Raw genomic sequence first — 16,851 nt, 5'->3', positions numbered from 1 at the left:
CTCCTCTCCCTTCTGCACACACCTCCTGAGTACCCTCGTTCTGCCCATGCCATGGTGGTGCCTGTAGGGAGGCCACCAAGTGTGGAAAGGGGGATCAAGCCCAGTCCGAGGCCCACGTCATATCTCACTGTGTAACACACAGCAAGGTGGCACAAGTAAGCAGCACCCCGATATCTGCAAGGAAGGAAGGAAGGCACCAACTGCCTGTCGTCCCAGGCAGGTGTCACAGGAGGGAGACCCAGTGGAGGAGACGGGGCTGAAAGAAGCCCTCACTGGACCTTGGCCTTCCCTGCAGCCCATGACTTGGGATCAGACAGCAGCTCTGAGCAGGTCTGTGTGTGGTGATTGTGACCCTGGCAGCCTCCCAGGGCCTGTGTCGGTTCCTGTTCTCAGGCCCTTACTGTCTCAGACAGAGGCAGGCCAGTCACTCCACAGGGTGACCTGCGGGAAGCCCCACTGAAGCCATCTGCATGCTTTAGAAAACAATCCATAAGCCAGACAGCACTGGGGGTTGCCCTCCACCTGACATCGTTCCCGTGCCCCACTGTCACCACCCTGGCCCCCACAGAGAAGCACTCATATTAGGCAACCACACATCAACTGCATGTTGAACATCCCGCTCCTGCCCACGATCTACCACATGGGAGCTCAGAAAAATCTTTCTAAGCCGGGTGGTGGGCACCTTCATGAGGGGCGAGTCAGAACTGTTTCGCACGTGGTCTGTCCAGGCACTAGATTCACAGTTCACGCTAGAACATAACAAGGCTCTGAGCAGAGCTTCCGTGAGTACACCTGTGACGTTGCCCAGCATTCCAAGCAGACGCTGCACCCTCCAGGCTCCCTTTTTGGGGAGGCCCCAAAGAGCCAGTCCTCATGTCCCTAGAACACGGGGCAACCACTGGAGCAGTTCAAAGAGAATAAGCAGTGAGCCAGAGCAGTGACGCAGGGCAGACTGCCCCTAAGGGCAGGCTCCCAGGAAGCTGTCGTGTGGGTGCTGGAATAGTGTCACAGCTCTCAGATTGCTGGTGTCCCTTCCCCCACCCTTCTTGCTCTGGTCAGATTCTGGGGCACTGGCAAGGCCACGTCTGCTAGTGGATAGTGTCCTGGCACAGGGGTCTCTCTGCTCTGCCACCCCGTCGACAGTGAGCGGACCCAAGGCCTTCTCCATCGGAAGGTGCCCTAACTCCCTTCTGCTCTAGGACCCCTCCCCCACCCACATACACACACAGGCAGTCCAGGCAGATGGCCAGAGGGACTTAGCGGGGGCAGAGACTGTACCTTAGGCTTTAAACCCAAACCTTACTAGAATTCTGCACTAAGGCTTCGGCCCCAAACAGGGCTAATCATAAAAGGTTCATTTTTCTCTGCAGTCATCCCTTGTGTACGAATCTCCTTAGCATTCAAAACTGGAGTCTGCCTTCTGGGTCCCTTCATCTCATGCCATCCAACAGCATCCAACCCTACTGCTCTTCCAAGGTGGCTGTGGGAGCAAGAAGGACAGGAAGGGATGAGGCCTGCTCTGGCCAGGACAGCCGAATGTGCTCCACGGAACTACATCTTCTGCCCTTGAGGTCAGGGAGGTGGCTGACCTGCTTCAGGGGCTTCAGGCTGACCTGCTCTGGGGGTTCAGGGGGCAGAACTCCTGTATACCAGGCCTTCGTGCATGGCTCACAGAGCAGGGCCTGGTTGTCCAGCTGAATTGGCTAGACACAGACCGTTGCCCTTTCCTGTCACTTTGAGACTGGTGCACATTGCCACGAGCTGCACCATGAGTGTTTGATCAGTTGAACGTGGCATCCCTTCCAGGGCTGCTAGACAGGAGAAGGCACCACAGACCTGCAGATACGAACCCACTCCCCCTCCACCCTTAATGGGTCAGTCAGGCCCTTGAAGACTTGAAGATACCAGCAGCCAAGGGAGCTCTGAGGGCCTCCTTTGAAAAAGGAACAATGCTGGAAATAAGAAGCCAAGTGGGAGTCCCTGGGCAGGCAGGCAGGGGTTGAGAGTTTGTACCTTCTTTTTTTTTTTTTTTTAATTTTTTTAAATATTTTATATATTTCTGAGAGACAGATAGACAGACAGCATAAGCAGGGGAGGGTCAGAGAGGGAGACACAGAATCTGAAACAGGCTCAAACCCATGAACCGTGAGATCATGACCTGAGTCAAAATCAGACACTTAACCGACTGAGCCACCCAGGCGCCCCTGAGGGTTTGTCCCTTCTTTCCAAGGTCACAGCATCACTAATTGTTTGAAACCCCAAAAGCAACGTCATCCCATCTCTACAATGCGTCTGGCAATGTGTAATGGGACAGAGCAGGAAGATAGAAGGAGGGGGTCAGTACAACCACCTGCAGACACATGAGGTCCTAGAGCAGGGGAGTAGAGGGCTCAGGATGGGGTTCCTGAATAATGGTCATTCAGGGACCAGGAGAGGGTTCAGTCACAGCGGGGAGAGGTGGGAGGAACACCCAGGCTGAACGCTTTGGGAGATCCACGTGGTCTGCTCACCTAAGCCAGGGGTGCAGCCTTGTAAGAAAAGCAGAGCTCAAACTCTGGCTCGGTGGAGCAGGTGACGTTGGAAGATTGCTTTCAATGAGAGTGAAAGCCAAGAGCCAGAAGCTGAGGCATGATGGAATGCAGACAGGGAGAGGTGGACCGAAGCCACAGGACACAAGTAATCTCACAGGCAATGCCTTGGTCTAGTACCCCATGGGGCCAACTCCAGGCCAAGTGGCAGTGCTTCACTTTGCTGTCATCTCTAAGCCACTGACCTTGAATAGAATCAGTGCTCCCAAGAGTGTAATGTGGGCCCCAGCTGAGGAGGATTCCAGGCATACCAGCTTTCATAGGCACCCCACTTCACAGGGCAGGAGGTCCTGTCCCATGCACCACTTCACGTGTGCCATGGTTCTCAAACTTCACCCCACAGTCATTATGATGACGGTGGTCTGGACACACCGTGGGAAACACTGATTCAGGGTTTCACAGCTCACAACAACCCCATGAGATGGCATGGTTGCTTTATTGCTGTAGTCCCCATTTTTCTATATGTAAGGAAACAGGCTCACTTGAGCTAAGGAACATGTCTAAGGTCATGAGTTTTGGGGCGCCTGGGTGGCTTAGTCGGTTAAGCGTCTGACTTTCACTTAGGTCATGATCTTGCGGTTCGTGGGTTCGAGCCCCGCGTTGGGCTCTGTGCTGACTGCCAGCTCGGAGCCTGGAGCCTGTTTCAGAGTCTGTGTCTCCCTCTCTCTCTGACCCTCCCCTTCTCATGCTGTCCCTCTCTCTCTCTCTCCTAGAAATAAATTTAAAAAAATAAAAAAAGAAATAAGGTCATGAGTTGTAAGAAGTAACCTCAAGCCTTTTTGGGGTCACCACACTAACAGGGGGTTATAGGATCTAAGTAGGAGAATGAGATTAGCCAGCGTCCCTCTCCCACCCTGCTTTCTCTGCCTAAACACCCCCTGCCTTCCAGACTCACCCCCACCCAAAATGGTTTCCTTTCATATCAGCCGTTAGTTGTCCAAGTTTCCTTGCTTCGCTGAACCCCTTCTGTTAGTGAAGTGGAGACCCTAGTTCCTGGCAAGGATACAGGCCCAGATGTGGACTGGAAAGTCAAGGAGGTGGGGCTGCAGACGACTTCTGAGAATCTTTCCTCCATAAAAAATTTTAAGTTATACTTTACAAATGCATTGATATAAAGATCAATTATATTAATATTATATATTAAAAGATTTTCTTTGAGCTAAAAGCTCATTTATTCTAGCTTTATTTTTTTTATTTTTTTAATGTTTTATTTCTGAGAGAGAGAGACACACACACACAACGCGAGCAGGGGAGAGTCAGAGAGAGAGGGAGACACAGAATCTGAAACAGGCTCCAGGCTCTGAGCTAGCTGTCAGCACAGAGCCCAACACAGGGCTCGAACCCACGAACCGTGAGATCATGACCTGAGCCGAAGTGGGACGCTTAACTGACTGAGCCACCTAAGCGCCCCTATTCTAGCTTTAAAAGAAAACCTTTTCATGGCCTCTTTGGTAGCAGAAAAATGCCCCATCCCCAAAGATGTCCATGTTTTCTTTTCATACCTGGAACCTGTGTTGATGTTAGATTACATGGCAAAGGGGAATCAGGGTTGCAGACAGAATGTAGGTTTCACACCATCTAACTTTAAAATAGGGAGGGGCGCCTGGGTGGCTAAGCATCCGACTTGGGTTCAGGTTATGATCTCGCAGTTCTCAAGTTCAAGCCCTGTGTCAGGCTCTGTGCTGACAGCCCAAAACCTGGAGCCGGTTTCAGATTCTGTGTCTCCCCCTCTCTCTGCCCCTCTCTCACTCGCGCTCTGTCTCTATCTCCCCCAAAATGAATAAACGTTAAAAATAATTAAAAATAGGGGCGCCTGGGTGGCTTAGTCGGTTAAGCGTCCGACTTTCGCTTAGGTCATGATCTCGCGGTTCGTGGGTTCGAGCCCCGCGTCGGGCTCTGTGCTGACTGCTAGCTCGGCGCCCGGAGCCTGTTTCAGTCTGTGACTCCCTCTCTCTCTGACCCTCCCCTGCTCGCTCTGTCTTTTTCTCTCTCTCCTAGAAATAAATAAAACATTAAAAAAATAATTAAAAATAAAATAAAATAGGGAGATTATCCATGTATCATTTGGACAGCCCAAAGTCATCACAGGGTCTTTAAAAATGGAACAGGGAATCAGAGGAGGCAATCGGAGAGGTGGCAGCGGGAGGGCTCCTCCTAGGGTTCCCGGCTTTGAAGGTGGAAGAGGCTGCCAGGCAAGGAACGGGCAGCCTTCAGAATCCGGTAAGGCTAGAGCAGGGATTCCACTCTAGATGCCCAAGTTCAGGTACGCACACTGCTGACACTTGGAACTTAGCCGGTTGAGAGCTCTGCGAACTTCTGATCGATCTCCAGAGTTGTAAATAAATACACGTGTGTAAGTTTGTGGTAACTGTCACAGCAGCAATAAGAAACTAACACAACCGCTAAAAGTATGCTGGGCCGCAGGCACGGTGCCTCCTTGCCTGGTGGTCCGCGGATCCCCGGGGCAGTCTGGGTCGGCTTCCCTGCTCTGCCACTCAACAGCTGCCGAGCACACGTGTTGCTTAATGTCTGGGCGCTGTGACGGAGGGGTTGCTTTCCCCCGTCTACCCAACAACCCAACGCTCGAGAAGTGAAACAATTCGCTAGTGAGCGTTTTCGCTCTAGAACCCAGGATGGGGGCCGCGTGGCCGCGCACCCGCGCGACCCTTCGGGCGCAGCGCGGCTCTTCAACACTTGTAATAAAAGGGCCGCGAAGCCACCAGGGGGCAGCAGAGGCCCGACCCCGCCCGTCCGCGGCCTAACTGCGCCTGCGCGGAGCCCGCGGCGGCGGGGGACGGGAAGTGGGCGGGGCCGGCCAGGAGCAGCTCGCGGGGTCCGGAGTGGCGGACTAGCAGGTGAGGCCCTTGGGGTCTGGGGGGTGAGGAGCCCGGAGGCGTGGGACTGGGGGGCCGACCGCGCTGGCCTGAGGCTCAGGTGGACACCTGAGGCATATGGGGTGAAACGAGGCGCTGAAGAACCGGAGGGTGCGGAATAGGGGGGCTGGGGAGGCAGGGAGGCCGAGATGGGAAGACCCAAGGGGTTCAGGGGCCGAGTAGGGGAGCTGTAGAGCGGAGGGAACGCTCGGGAACCTGAGGAACCCGAGGCAGGGAATTGGAGGGCTGGGGAGCCAAGGATGCAGAACTGGGGGGCCATTGGGCCGGCGGGGGTGTGGCCGAGCCCAAGGCCAGGTGGGAACTGAGGGCGATGAAGCGAAATGGATGTTGAGGGGTGCCATGCCCCTCATTTGCCCGGGACCGAGCTCCCATTCCTAGAGCATCTGGCCTGGGCTCAGTGCCCTGACCCTCACCCGACCAGTCCCTGCACCTTTGCCAGACCACATCTCTGCCCAGGTGCCCCTACCCCGTGGCCTGCCCCCACCCATGGCCCTTCTCCAAGTGGATTTAAAGTGAGTGTTTTAGTTAAAGGGAATCCTTGTGCCGCTGCAGCTTTAGTCCTAGGTGTGTGAAATCAAAATCTCAGGCAGGGACGTGATGGACTCCTCCACCACTGGTGGCTGTGTGGCCTCAGGCAAGCCTCCTAACCTCCGCAATAGGGAGAAATGGCACCTGCTTATGGAGATTTTAACGCAGGGTCTAACACACAGTGAGGACTAGTGGATGGTGATGGACAGCACCCCCACAGCCTTCCACCCGGCAGGACTCACATCTTCATGGTATTTCCTGGGGCAAGTTCTGTGGGCTGAGCTGTACTCCCACCATGGGAGATAGAATGTAGGGCCAACCCTCTGAGGTCATCTCCAGCTCACTTCTGGCCTTTATGCCCATATCTGGCCTATTGTCAAATCTCAAACCTTTTCTTCCTACAACTGAGCTGAACGTGACAAAAGGCATCAGAAGACTTCATGTGAGTCTGGCTTTGCCGTTTCCTCCATGTATGTCCTGAGGCAGGTTGTTACCTTCCCCAAGCCTATTTCTTCATCTGCAACGTGGCCTGACAGAATGTACTTCTCAGCCTAGTTGTGCAAGGGGTAACAAAACAAATACCACTTTGAAAACTGTAAACCTCTATACAAGTTCATTTGTAGAATTCCTTTTGAGATATTGCCTGAGGCCAACCCTGTCTTTAAAACCTTTCTCTGCTGATCACTGTTCGCCAAAGAATATCTTAACTTCCTCTTTGAAGGTGCCAGGCCTCAGGCTGCTTATCTGAGCCCACACCACCCACTGGTAGTGGCAGAAGGCAGCCAGCATCTTCCCTCTGCTGTCACACTCGCCAGGTGCCGTGCACAAAGGGCCATTATAATGCCCAAGAGGACAGGGGTGGGCTTCCTGGCTTCAGGGAGCTCAGTACAGAGAAAGTAACGCCTATAAAACGTGGCAGTTGCACAATAGTGTGAATGTACTTAATGTCATAGAACTGTAGACCTAAGAATGGGGGTAGAATGGTAAATTGTAGGTCATGTATATCTTAACCACAATCTTTAAAGAGAAAAATGTTACATGTGTAGGAAAAAGATCTGGAAAATGGACACCATATTCCTCCCCGCAGTTCCTTAGGAATAAAGAAATAAGGTTCTCCATTTACGGAAAACTTTTAATGATGAAGGCGATACTTTTGTAACAATGATGCAGTTTCCATGCTTAAGGATTGCTATTTTTTGCATTACTCCTACGCCCTGAAGTCAGGCAGGACTCTCAAGTATTTTATCCCCACGATCAAGAAAAACGCAATTGTACACATGTGCGTTGGTTGAGCCTATGAGTCAAAATGGATAAACTAGAGGAAAATAAGTATTTGTTCATTTGGGGTCTAACACATGAAGACAGTGTGCTAGACCCCAAAGGTGTGACGATTTCAGCAGAGCTTGGATCAGAGAGGCCTGGGGAGGGCAAAGGGGGATGCCACGAGGCAAGGGACAGGAGCTTGGAGCTGAGGGGCTAGACCAGGGTGCTGGGCATAGAAATGAAAGAAGGGAAGCCAAGAGGGATGGACTCTCCAGACTGGTGACCAGTGAGGGGTGGGCAGGCTTTCTGTTGCAGTTAGGAGCTAGGCTCCATAGACCATTGAGGGACTCCCAGCAACTCACTTGGTTGTTTTGCTGCAGCCCCCACCTGTAAAGGGAGGTTAATGACAACAGGGTGTTGGGAGGTGAAAAGAGAAGCTGCAGGAAGATTGTCGTTGTTGCCGGCAGCAGAAGGCCCCTGGCACATGTTGGCTGGCAGCACCGTTATTGTGGCCGCCAGCGGATGAGCAACGTCATTCCCGGAGCCGGAGTCCACGGCCATGGGCCAGGTTTTTCCAGTCTGGTTGAGGCAGGTGACAAGGGGCCTGGTAGCCCAGTGTTCCACCCACGCCCACCCCTGAGCCTTGATGACTTGCACAGACTTTACGCATGAGCCCCCCTCCTCGGAACCCCTCACGATCGCATGCTGTTGGGGCGCCCGGCACAGCTGTGGCTCATGTCACGCCGCCTGCCAGCTGGCTGCTGAGACTCTGTTCCCTCCAGGTGGTCCTGTGAGAGCTCAGGGCCACGGCAAGGTCCCCTGCCCCTTCTGGCACTGGGGCAGCCTCTGGGGCCCCCTTTGCTTTTGGAATCTCCACCTCCTGCCCTCTTCATGCCTTTATCTCTCCGGCCCAAGCTCCTGGGGACAGGGACTGTTTTGCTTAGATCTGTAAGGCAGACATCACAGATTTGGAGTTTGTTGAAAAAAAGGACAAGGAAGGCAATCACTCTTGACTTTTACTCCAGCTAGGCCCCAGGGAGGGAAAGCCACGTCCCAGTTCCTCTCCTGGCCCCTTGTCTCAGCCAGGTGATACGGAGACAAGCCTGGTTGGTCCTCAGCAGGGAGGATGGCTCTGGGCCACCCGCCTATCCAGCAAAGGAGGGCAGCTGGCGCAGGCCCTGGGAGTGAGCCAGCCCACACCCTGGCAGACACTGGCCAGGCAGGCACACAAGCACTGTCACGCCCCGTGCTGCCTGCCCCCACTTATCCCCCGATCCCACTCAGCAGGCATGTCACAGGCCACCATCCAGGCCTGTGCTGACCCTGGGCCCGGGCAGAGGCAGAGAGGAGGGGCCACCAACCCCCAGGGAAAGGGACGGGCTCTGGAGGAGGGGGCTCCAGGCACAGAAAATAGCATCCCAGGGAGCGCTCTGCATTCCAAAACATTGAGCATATGCTGCCAGCAGGTGAGGCGACAAGCGAAGGGTCTTGAATTCTGTGCTTTATTTACACTGGGGGCCAGGGTTTCTCAAACTCGGGCCCTCCTGTGCATTCTGGGGAGGTTAGCGAGCAAGCCCCCCTCTCATTTTGGTCTTAGTCATACACTTTAGAGGAGCTCCCTTTGTGCCGCCTAAGATTTCAATGCCTGGAAGAGTATTGTTTCTGGGCTTGGAATTGCAGGCAGCCAGAAGGCATTTCCAGCCCCAGGGCTGCAGGCTGTTGCTTGAGGGCAGCACTGCATTACTCACATTTCTCTCCCCTAAACAACAGGCCAGAGCTGTTCCCACATGGAAAAGGTGGCTTGGCCTCTTTCTCTGCGGAAGGGTGTCAGAGCCTGCTGGGAAATTCACGCCATCTTCTTGTTTTTCCCCGACAGGATTCTCTGTGCTCTGCGGCTCGGCCAGCCTGCCTTCTCCCCAGTTGACCCTCACTGCTTCCCTAAGCCTCCCAGCCCTTCCTGATGTCCCCAGTTCACAAAGTCTCACCCTTGTGGTTATAATATAGTTGTCCGATCTGCTTGTGTCCTGATTTCTGCTTCTCTATTTGACCCTCTTTCTCTCTCTTTTTTTTTCACCTCTTCGCCGTTTGTAACCCGGGGCTACATTGTATATACGTCTACTTATAGGTAAACATGAAGGATGGCAATGATTTTAAGTCTGTCCCCATAACCTTCCATCATAAGTGCCCTCGTTTCTGTATTATTTCTGTGCCTGCTTTAAAAAGCCAACTTTCATATGGAAACCAACTTGACAAACTGTTTGTAAAAAAAAAAAAAAAAAAAAAAGCCAACTTTTGACAGGTTTCCGAAAGAGAGGTTTTCTGTTGTTTTTATTTGTTTGTTTACCTCCCATGTCCCTCCAAGTCCCTCCCAGATTAGACTTTGAACTTTCTCTCTCCTTTTCATCCTGTGCTCTTGTGTTTTTTGTTTTTAAGTTTATTTATTTTGAGAGAGAGGGAGAGAGCGCAAGACCAAGAATCCCAAGTAGGAACTGCACTGTCAGTGCGGGACCCAGTGTGGGGCTCAAACTCCCGAAGCAGGAGATCAGGCGCCTGTGCTTGGTGGCCAGGGTGTGGCACAGCTGGGTGCGGGGTAGGAAGTGGGGCCTTGAGAGCAAACAGGGGAGGATGTTTGCCAGAAGACGGGCTCTGGAACCACTTGGGGCTGGAGGGCTGAACATGAGAGGCAGGAGTCTGAGACAGGCCTTCGCTGGCCCATGAGCCTGGGGGCAGATTAAGGGAAGAGGGTGGGCTGGCAATGCATGGAGGTCCTGAGCTGGGGGAGAGGAGTTGGAAGGACAATAGGGTGGGAGCCATGGGTGAGTGAGGCCCTCGTGGGAGAAGAGCTGGGCAGGGTGGTGATGAGTGAAGGCTCCATAATCCCTCCTGGACCCTATCATCCATTGTCAAAGGGCCACCCCTCTCCAAGCTTCATTGTTCCCTTCTGTGAAATGGGGGCTCATCCTGGCTCCCAGGGTTGTTATGGCCTGACAGCTAGTAAACCCTTGGCCTTCCTGAGGATGAGGGAGGAAGAGCCTGGCAGGTGGGAGCCAGCGCCCAGGGCACTGGGGTCAGCGGCCTGGGCTGTCCCTGGTGCCTCTCCTTCAGCCAGGGCTCAGGAGGCTCAGGGCTGCTCCTGTCGGAAAAAACACATCACAGATGTCCCCAACTTTCCTGGATTCTCCTGCCCACGCCCCTGGGGTGCCCTGCAGCCTCTGGGACCCCTTCCTACTCCCCCTCTTGTCGGTGTCCAGAACAGCCCAGGGCCGGTCCTGGCACCATCCAAACTCTTCTTTTTCTTCCCCCGACAGATGTCCCTTCTCTCCTCTAGGCTCACAGACCTGATGGCATCACTTCCTCGCCTTCTGGCTGCCAAGGTCCCAGCGTCAAGTTGAACCCCTTTACCTATTGTGTTTTCCCCACCTCAATAGCCTGGCCCTGGGTCCCTCTCCTGCCTGCCCTTGGCCATGCCGGCCATCCTCTATTAGAAACACACCTTCCTTCTCTGTCACGTCTCCTTCAGGGCACCCCTGTGGCCTCTGATCTCAGCTCTGTCTCCTGAAGCCACTTCTCTTAGGCTCCCAAGTATCCCGTCTTGGACCCTTGTCAGGACACTGACCAGGGTCGTTGTTCCCACTTGCTCGGGTGCCCTGAACTATATGTGAAGCCAGTAGCCCTGCCCTTCTGCCTTGAGGCCCTGGGCTTGGTGTCGTACCTGCCGCATGATGTTTGGAGGTGAGGGGAAGAAAGCAAGGCACCACACACTCAGCACTGTGGGGTGAGGGCACGGTTACCCCGAGAGCAGAGCACTGTGTTTGCTGAGCCTCACGCCTCTCCTCAGAGTGAAGATCACCTGGAACCCCGGCAGAGCCCCCCGGGATGCTGTGGACATGGCCTCCGGAGACCCACAACAGAGTAGCCCAGTGGCAGAGGAGATCCTGGGCTTCCTGGACGCCTTCCTCAGCGACTTCCCAGCCCCACTGAGCCTAGAGAGCCCTTTGCCATGGAAGGTCCCAGCAACAGTGCTGAGCCAGGAGGAGGTGGAGGGTGAGCTGGCCGAGCTGGCGATGGGCTTCCTGAGCAGCAGGTAAGCGGTGTACCGGCCAGGAGGGGACCCCACGAGACAGGAACGAGGAGTTTGGCTTGTGCCACGTGTTGAACTTGACCTCAGCTGCCACTCACAACACATGTCCTGACTCCCCTTCCATCCCCATAACCGTGCTGCGTTGCCTTCCCACGGCTGTCGTCAGAAACTCTCATAGGCTGTGTTGCTCAGAACAACCGAGGTGTATTGTCTCGTGGTTCTGGAGGCCAGAAGCCAGAGATCAAGGCGTTGGTGGGGTCACGCTCTCTCAAACAAAGGCGTGGAGAATTGGTTCCAGGCCTTTCTCTTAGCTTCTGGTCTTGCCAGCAGGCCTTCGTGTTCTTTGGTCTCTAAGTGCATCACTGCAGTCTGGCCTGCATCATGACATGGAGCCCCCCCTCCACCCCCGCCCCGTGTGTCTGTCTTCGTGTCATTCTCTCCCTGCCTGGGTTTCTTCTCGTAAGGACACTGGTCCTATTAGATTTAGGGCCCACCCTGCTCCAGTATGATGTCATCTTATACCTGCAGAGACTTTAAATCCAAATAAGGTGACGAATCTGAGCAGGTTAGGACTTCAACGTAGTGCAGTAGATCCTATTTCTGTCCCATTTCACCGACGGGGAGGCAGAGGCCAGGTGGGTTAAGAGACTGGCCAAGGCCTCAGGCTGGGCAGGGGTCAGGCAGTGTGCAAGCCACTCTGCCTGTGGCCACAGTGACTGGGTCGTGCTGTCTGCTGTTCACAGGTGGCAGCTGAGGAGCAGAGGTGAGACACAGCAAGCTTAGCAGATTTGAGGGGAGAAAAAAACAGTAAGAGCTAGTAGGCCATGCAGCGTGTGTGAACCTCCTCCCTCCCCAGGGGCTGGGCCCACAGGCCCTACCTAGTCGCTGTGTCACCCCTAAAGTTAAGACACACCCAGCCTCAGCGTACGGGCATCTTAGCGTCCCCAAGCATGGTTCCTGTGTGGCAGGTCAGCTCTGTCCCTGCACACACACCCTGCCCCGAGGGCCTGCTTGGTGGGATCAGGCAGAGTTCACAACAAGCCCAAGTCACTGAGCGTGAAGGTCAGTGTGAACTGGCCCGTGTCTACCCTGACCGCCCCGTGGCCCTACAGAGCTCAGGAGGACATGCCTGGTGACCATGTCCCTTTAGGGTGTGGCATGTGCAAAGGGTATTACTGGCTCAGTCTGTTCTGCTGTGAGGAACTATTTTAGAGGCAGGTGGCATAAAGCGAGTCGGCGCAACCCAGTAGGCCAGAGTTGTTAGATGCTGGTGAGGGGAGAGGAGGGCTCTCAGAGCTCTGCCTCCCTCGGGGCCCAGGGCCGCAGGGGCTGTCCCCACAGCAGCTGCTGGAACTTCTGTGAGGGCTTAAGGGCTGCGGAAAGAGATGTAGGCCTGGGAGGATTGCTACCTCGCCTGCCCCTGCACGAGAGCCCAGAGCCTGGGGAGAGCAAGAGCACCCAGCACGGTGCCTGCTGTGCCAGGGATGATGACGTGGCCATGGGGGTAAAGAGGAAGTGATGGGGGACAGGGGGAGAGCCCCAGGCTAGTGGCTCAGAGTCAGAAGAGGGATGAGCTACCAGTGTGAGTGGTCAGTCTGCCCCAGGTGGGGGGAGGGAAGAGCACAGAGGGGGGACGTGCCCAGAGGGGCGGGATCCCAGAAGGGGGGGCCGGTTTTGCTCCATGGCTATGGAGATGGGAAGGGGGTGAGGAAGAGGATGGCAGCCAGGCAGTGGTAGGAGCAGGTGACCAGCCCTCCTGCCTGGGAAGGGGCCTGAGCTAGAGAAGTCAGGGGTCGGTTGGAGGGGTCTGCAGGGTGCGGGACCATGGGGGTGAGGGAGTTTTCATTGTGTCAGAGGGCATGTGTCTCAGGCTACATGTAGGAGAAAAGCAGGACATGAGGCACCTGGGTGGCTCAGTCAGTTGAGCGTCTGACTTCGGTCAGGTCATGATCTCACAGTTTGTGGGTTCGAGCCCCGCGTCAGGCTCTGTGCTGACAGCTCAGAGCCTGGACCCTATTTCAGTTTCTGTACCTCTCTCTCTCTCTGACCCTCACCTGCTCATGCTGTCTCTCTCTCAGAAATAAATTTTTAGGGGCACCTGGGTGGCTTAGTCGGTTAAGCGTCCGAATTTGGCTTAGGTCATGATCTCGCGGTTCGTGGGTTCGAGCCCCGCGTCGGGCTCTGTGCTGACTGCCAGCTCAGAGCCTGGAGCCTGTTTCAAAGTCTGTGACTCCCTCTGTCTCTGACCCTCCCCTGCTCACGCTGTCTCTCTCTCTCTCTCCTAGAAATAAATAAAACGTTTAAAAAAATTTTTTAAAGAAATAAATTTTTAAAAATATTAAAATTTTTTTTTAAAAAAAGGAGAAAAGTAGGACTTGCTTGAGGTGATGTGGGGCCCCATGAGGCCCTGGTGGCAGGCCCTGGGCTCAGGTGTTGAACAGACACCCTGTTAATTAGCAAGATGGTGGAGCAGGCCTGAGACCATTAGCCATGGTGGAGAGGCCAAGGGTCATGGTCCCTGTAAGGCCCTCTAATAAGTCCGTCTTAAAACAATATTGTGGGGGCGCCTGGGTGGCTCAGTCAGTTATGCATCTGACTCTTGATCTCAGCTCAGGCCTTGCTCTCAGGGTTGTGAGTTTAAGCCCTGCTTTGGGCTCTGAGAAGCCTACTTAAAACAAAAACATAATATTGTAAAGTCATGTATTTTCCAGTCATCATAATGGATTTCTTTTCAGTTATCTCGTCCTTTTCTTTTCTTTTTTTTTTTCTTTTTTAAAATGTTTTTTATTTATTTCTGAGAGAGCGTGAGCAGGGGAAGGTCAGAGAGAGAGGGAAATACCAAATCTGAAACAGTCTCCAGGCTCTGAGCTAGCTGTCAGCACAGAGCCAGACGCGGGGCTTGAACCCACAAACCGTGAGACCATGACCTGAGCCAAAGTCAGACACTCAACCGACTGAGCCACCCCGGTGCCCCGTATTTCGTCCTTTTCTAGTATTTCTTCCCTGTGTAAACATGATATTCATACAAGTGGTCACGTGTTGCCTACACTGCATCTGGCAGGAGCACCCCCACAGCACGTTCCTGGCAGCCTTCTAGGGGGCTTCTGTTCGTCTGTTTCCTGTCCCTGTGGCTAGCGTGCAGGCTCCTGGGTGTAAGGGGCCCCAAGCATAGTGGCACATGGCATTTTTCCAGATTGTAAATGGTGTCATTCATGAGACTGCTAGGAAGTCAGATCACCAAGTTCAAGGGTGCAATGATTTACATCCTGTCTTCTCCTTGTTAGCTGTTTTATGTCCGATCTCAGGTCCCCCAGCGGTTCGTACCTTACGCTACAATTATTCATCTGCATTTCTGTCTTTGCTACTAGACAGCAAACTTGAAAATCCTGAGGCAGGCAGGTGGGACTAGAGCGTTTCTTGGTTACCTGGGCCTTGCACATGTTTTCTGTTCATAATAGCATCTTCTGGAATCTTTAGGAGCCCTGACGACTGCAGGGCCTGGAGGGTGTGCGGGTGGGGGACCCCTGAATGAGGGTGGACAACACATCTAGGAAGTGAGGCCTGTGGCCTGAGGCCAAGCATTGTCTGAGTCCCCAGGGCCGGAAGCTGCTTCCCTGACCCTGGTGGCCTGTGCAGGCCTGCAGGAAGTCACAGCACCACCTCCCCAGGAGTAGCGCCCCTTCTCCCCACTGCGAACAAGGAAAACCAGTAGTTAGCAGGAAATCCCCAAACGGCAGAGGAACTCATTTCTCATGTCTTGGCTGGTTGTTTTTCAAAGGCAGTTCCAGAGGCTTCTCCCCTGAGTCACCCTCTCGTTTTAAATCACAAATTCATCCCAGTAGATTCCTAAGACCATCTACAGACACACCACGGGCACCTAGCCCCCAAAGAGAAGTGACCCCTCTGCCTGGCTGTTGGGAAGCGGTTGCCCTTGGGAAAGCCAGTTGCGTCTGCCCAGCATAGAATTGCTGACCACCCTGGGCGTTGCCCCCAGCCCTCAAGGATTGACGAGGATGACACACATCCTCTGGCCTGTGAAGGGTTCCCACCGGTGGGAAGGCAGATTCTGGAGTCAGGATGCACCTAGAGGTATAGGGGCACCAAGGGGATTGACACCTATGCATGGGGGAACCATGGAAGGCTTTCCATGGACATGGTATGGGAAGCACCACAGACCAAGCAATTTAAACACAAAAAATGTGTTGTCTCAGAGTTCTGGAGGCTGGAAGTCCAAAATCAGGGTATTGGCAGGGCTGGTTCCTTCTGACGATTTCTGCCTCATCACCCCGGCCTCTGCCTTCATCTCCCATAGAGTTCTCCCTGTGTGTGTCTGTGTCTGAATTTCCCCTGTGTTGCTGGATTGGGGACCCACCCTACTCCAGTATGACCTCATTGCATCCGTTTCTAAATAAGCTCACATTCTGAGACACTGGTAATTTGAATTTCAAAATAAGAATTTTGGGGGACACAATTTAATTCAGAAGACTCTTGAAACCCTAGAGGTCCCCAGGTGGTATTGGTGACCAGGAGCTGTCTACAGGCTGGATATGAGGCAGTTGTCTGGCCTGGTCACGGGCGCCAGCAGACACATCTCTTCCCCACGAGCCCTACCCATGTTTGGTGTAATTCAGGACCTGGTGAATGGCATGGAGCTGATGTCCCATCCAGCTCCCCGAGGCCCAAAGGCTGACCTGCTCCTTGGGGCTGCACATTGTGGTGCGAGTGGTTATCACTACTTCCGCAGGCACCCCCAAGTGGAAAGGAGGTCTTGCATCTGGAACATTCTGGTAGGCACTGGGGTCTTAGTTTCTGCTGAGGTGCCAGCCCACCTCACTTCTTGTTCCTGTCCCCAGGAATGCTCCGCCACCACTGGCTTCATCTCTGGCCCATGAGGCCATTTCCCAGCTGCTGCAGACGGACCTTTCTGAATTCAGGAAATTGCTCAGACAGGAGGAGGAGGAGGAGGAAGAAGAGGACAATGAGGAAGATAAGGCCCCCGTGACCTGTGAGTTCTCTTCCCGCTCTGGCCCAAAGGCTTAGCGGGTGACACACTCACCAGCCAGACAAGGAACGGACCGCAGGGGAGTGCCAGTTTGGGAAGTGTCAGGGCTCACCTGGGCTCCATGGCCTTTCCCATTTTGCTGCTGGATGGGTGGTTGCAGGCAGCACGTGGCTGGGGGCCACAAAGGGTGGCGCCAGCCACGTGTACTCATGACAGTGTGGCAGAATGGAGGTGCCAAGAAAATACGGGAGCATGAGGGCAGCAGAGGGAGGGCAGCTGGGCTTCAGAACAGCCCAGGAGATGAATAACGCTTTTCCCGTTTTCCATGGGAGGAGACTGAGGTGGTAACTCAGCCACCCACTTGCTCATCTGCCTCAGCTGACATTGCCCCAGGGTGGCGTGGGAGTCCGGAGGGTGATGTGTGAGCAGTTCCTGGGGGCGGCCTCAGGGCCCAGCTGGTAGAAAATCCCAGAGCCTGGGCACCTTGCCTGGGCC

The 16,851-nt window shown here is 54.2% G+C and overlaps 1 protein-coding gene across 1 annotated transcript in view; it reads left to right on the top strand.

Moving 5' to 3' along the window:
- The first annotated feature begins 5,404 nt into the window (after window positions 1-5,404).
- PPM1F (protein phosphatase, Mg2+/Mn2+ dependent 1F) overlaps window positions 5,405-16,851 on the top strand; it is a 29,292-nt gene continuing 17,845 nt past the window's right edge. The window contains exons 1-3 of the mRNA XM_039242887.1: window positions 5,405-5,443; window positions 11,112-11,357; window positions 16,208-16,359. Coding sequence (XP_039098818.1) covers window positions 11,161-11,357; window positions 16,208-16,359 — 349 coding nt within the window. The 5' untranslated portion in view covers window positions 5,405-5,443; window positions 11,112-11,160. The remainder of the gene's footprint in view (window positions 5,444-11,111; window positions 11,358-16,207; window positions 16,360-16,851) is intronic.

This window comes from Hyaena hyaena, unplaced genomic scaffold (assembly GCF_003009895.1).
Source record: "Hyaena hyaena isolate Hyena2069 unplaced genomic scaffold, ASM300989v1 scaffold_219, whole genome shotgun sequence".
In the NCBI taxonomy this organism is placed as follows: Eukaryota; Metazoa; Chordata; class Mammalia; order Carnivora; family Hyaenidae; genus Hyaena; species Hyaena hyaena.
The sequence above is the reverse complement of the archived record's forward strand: the minus strand, read 5'-3'. Positions and strand labels throughout refer to the sequence as shown.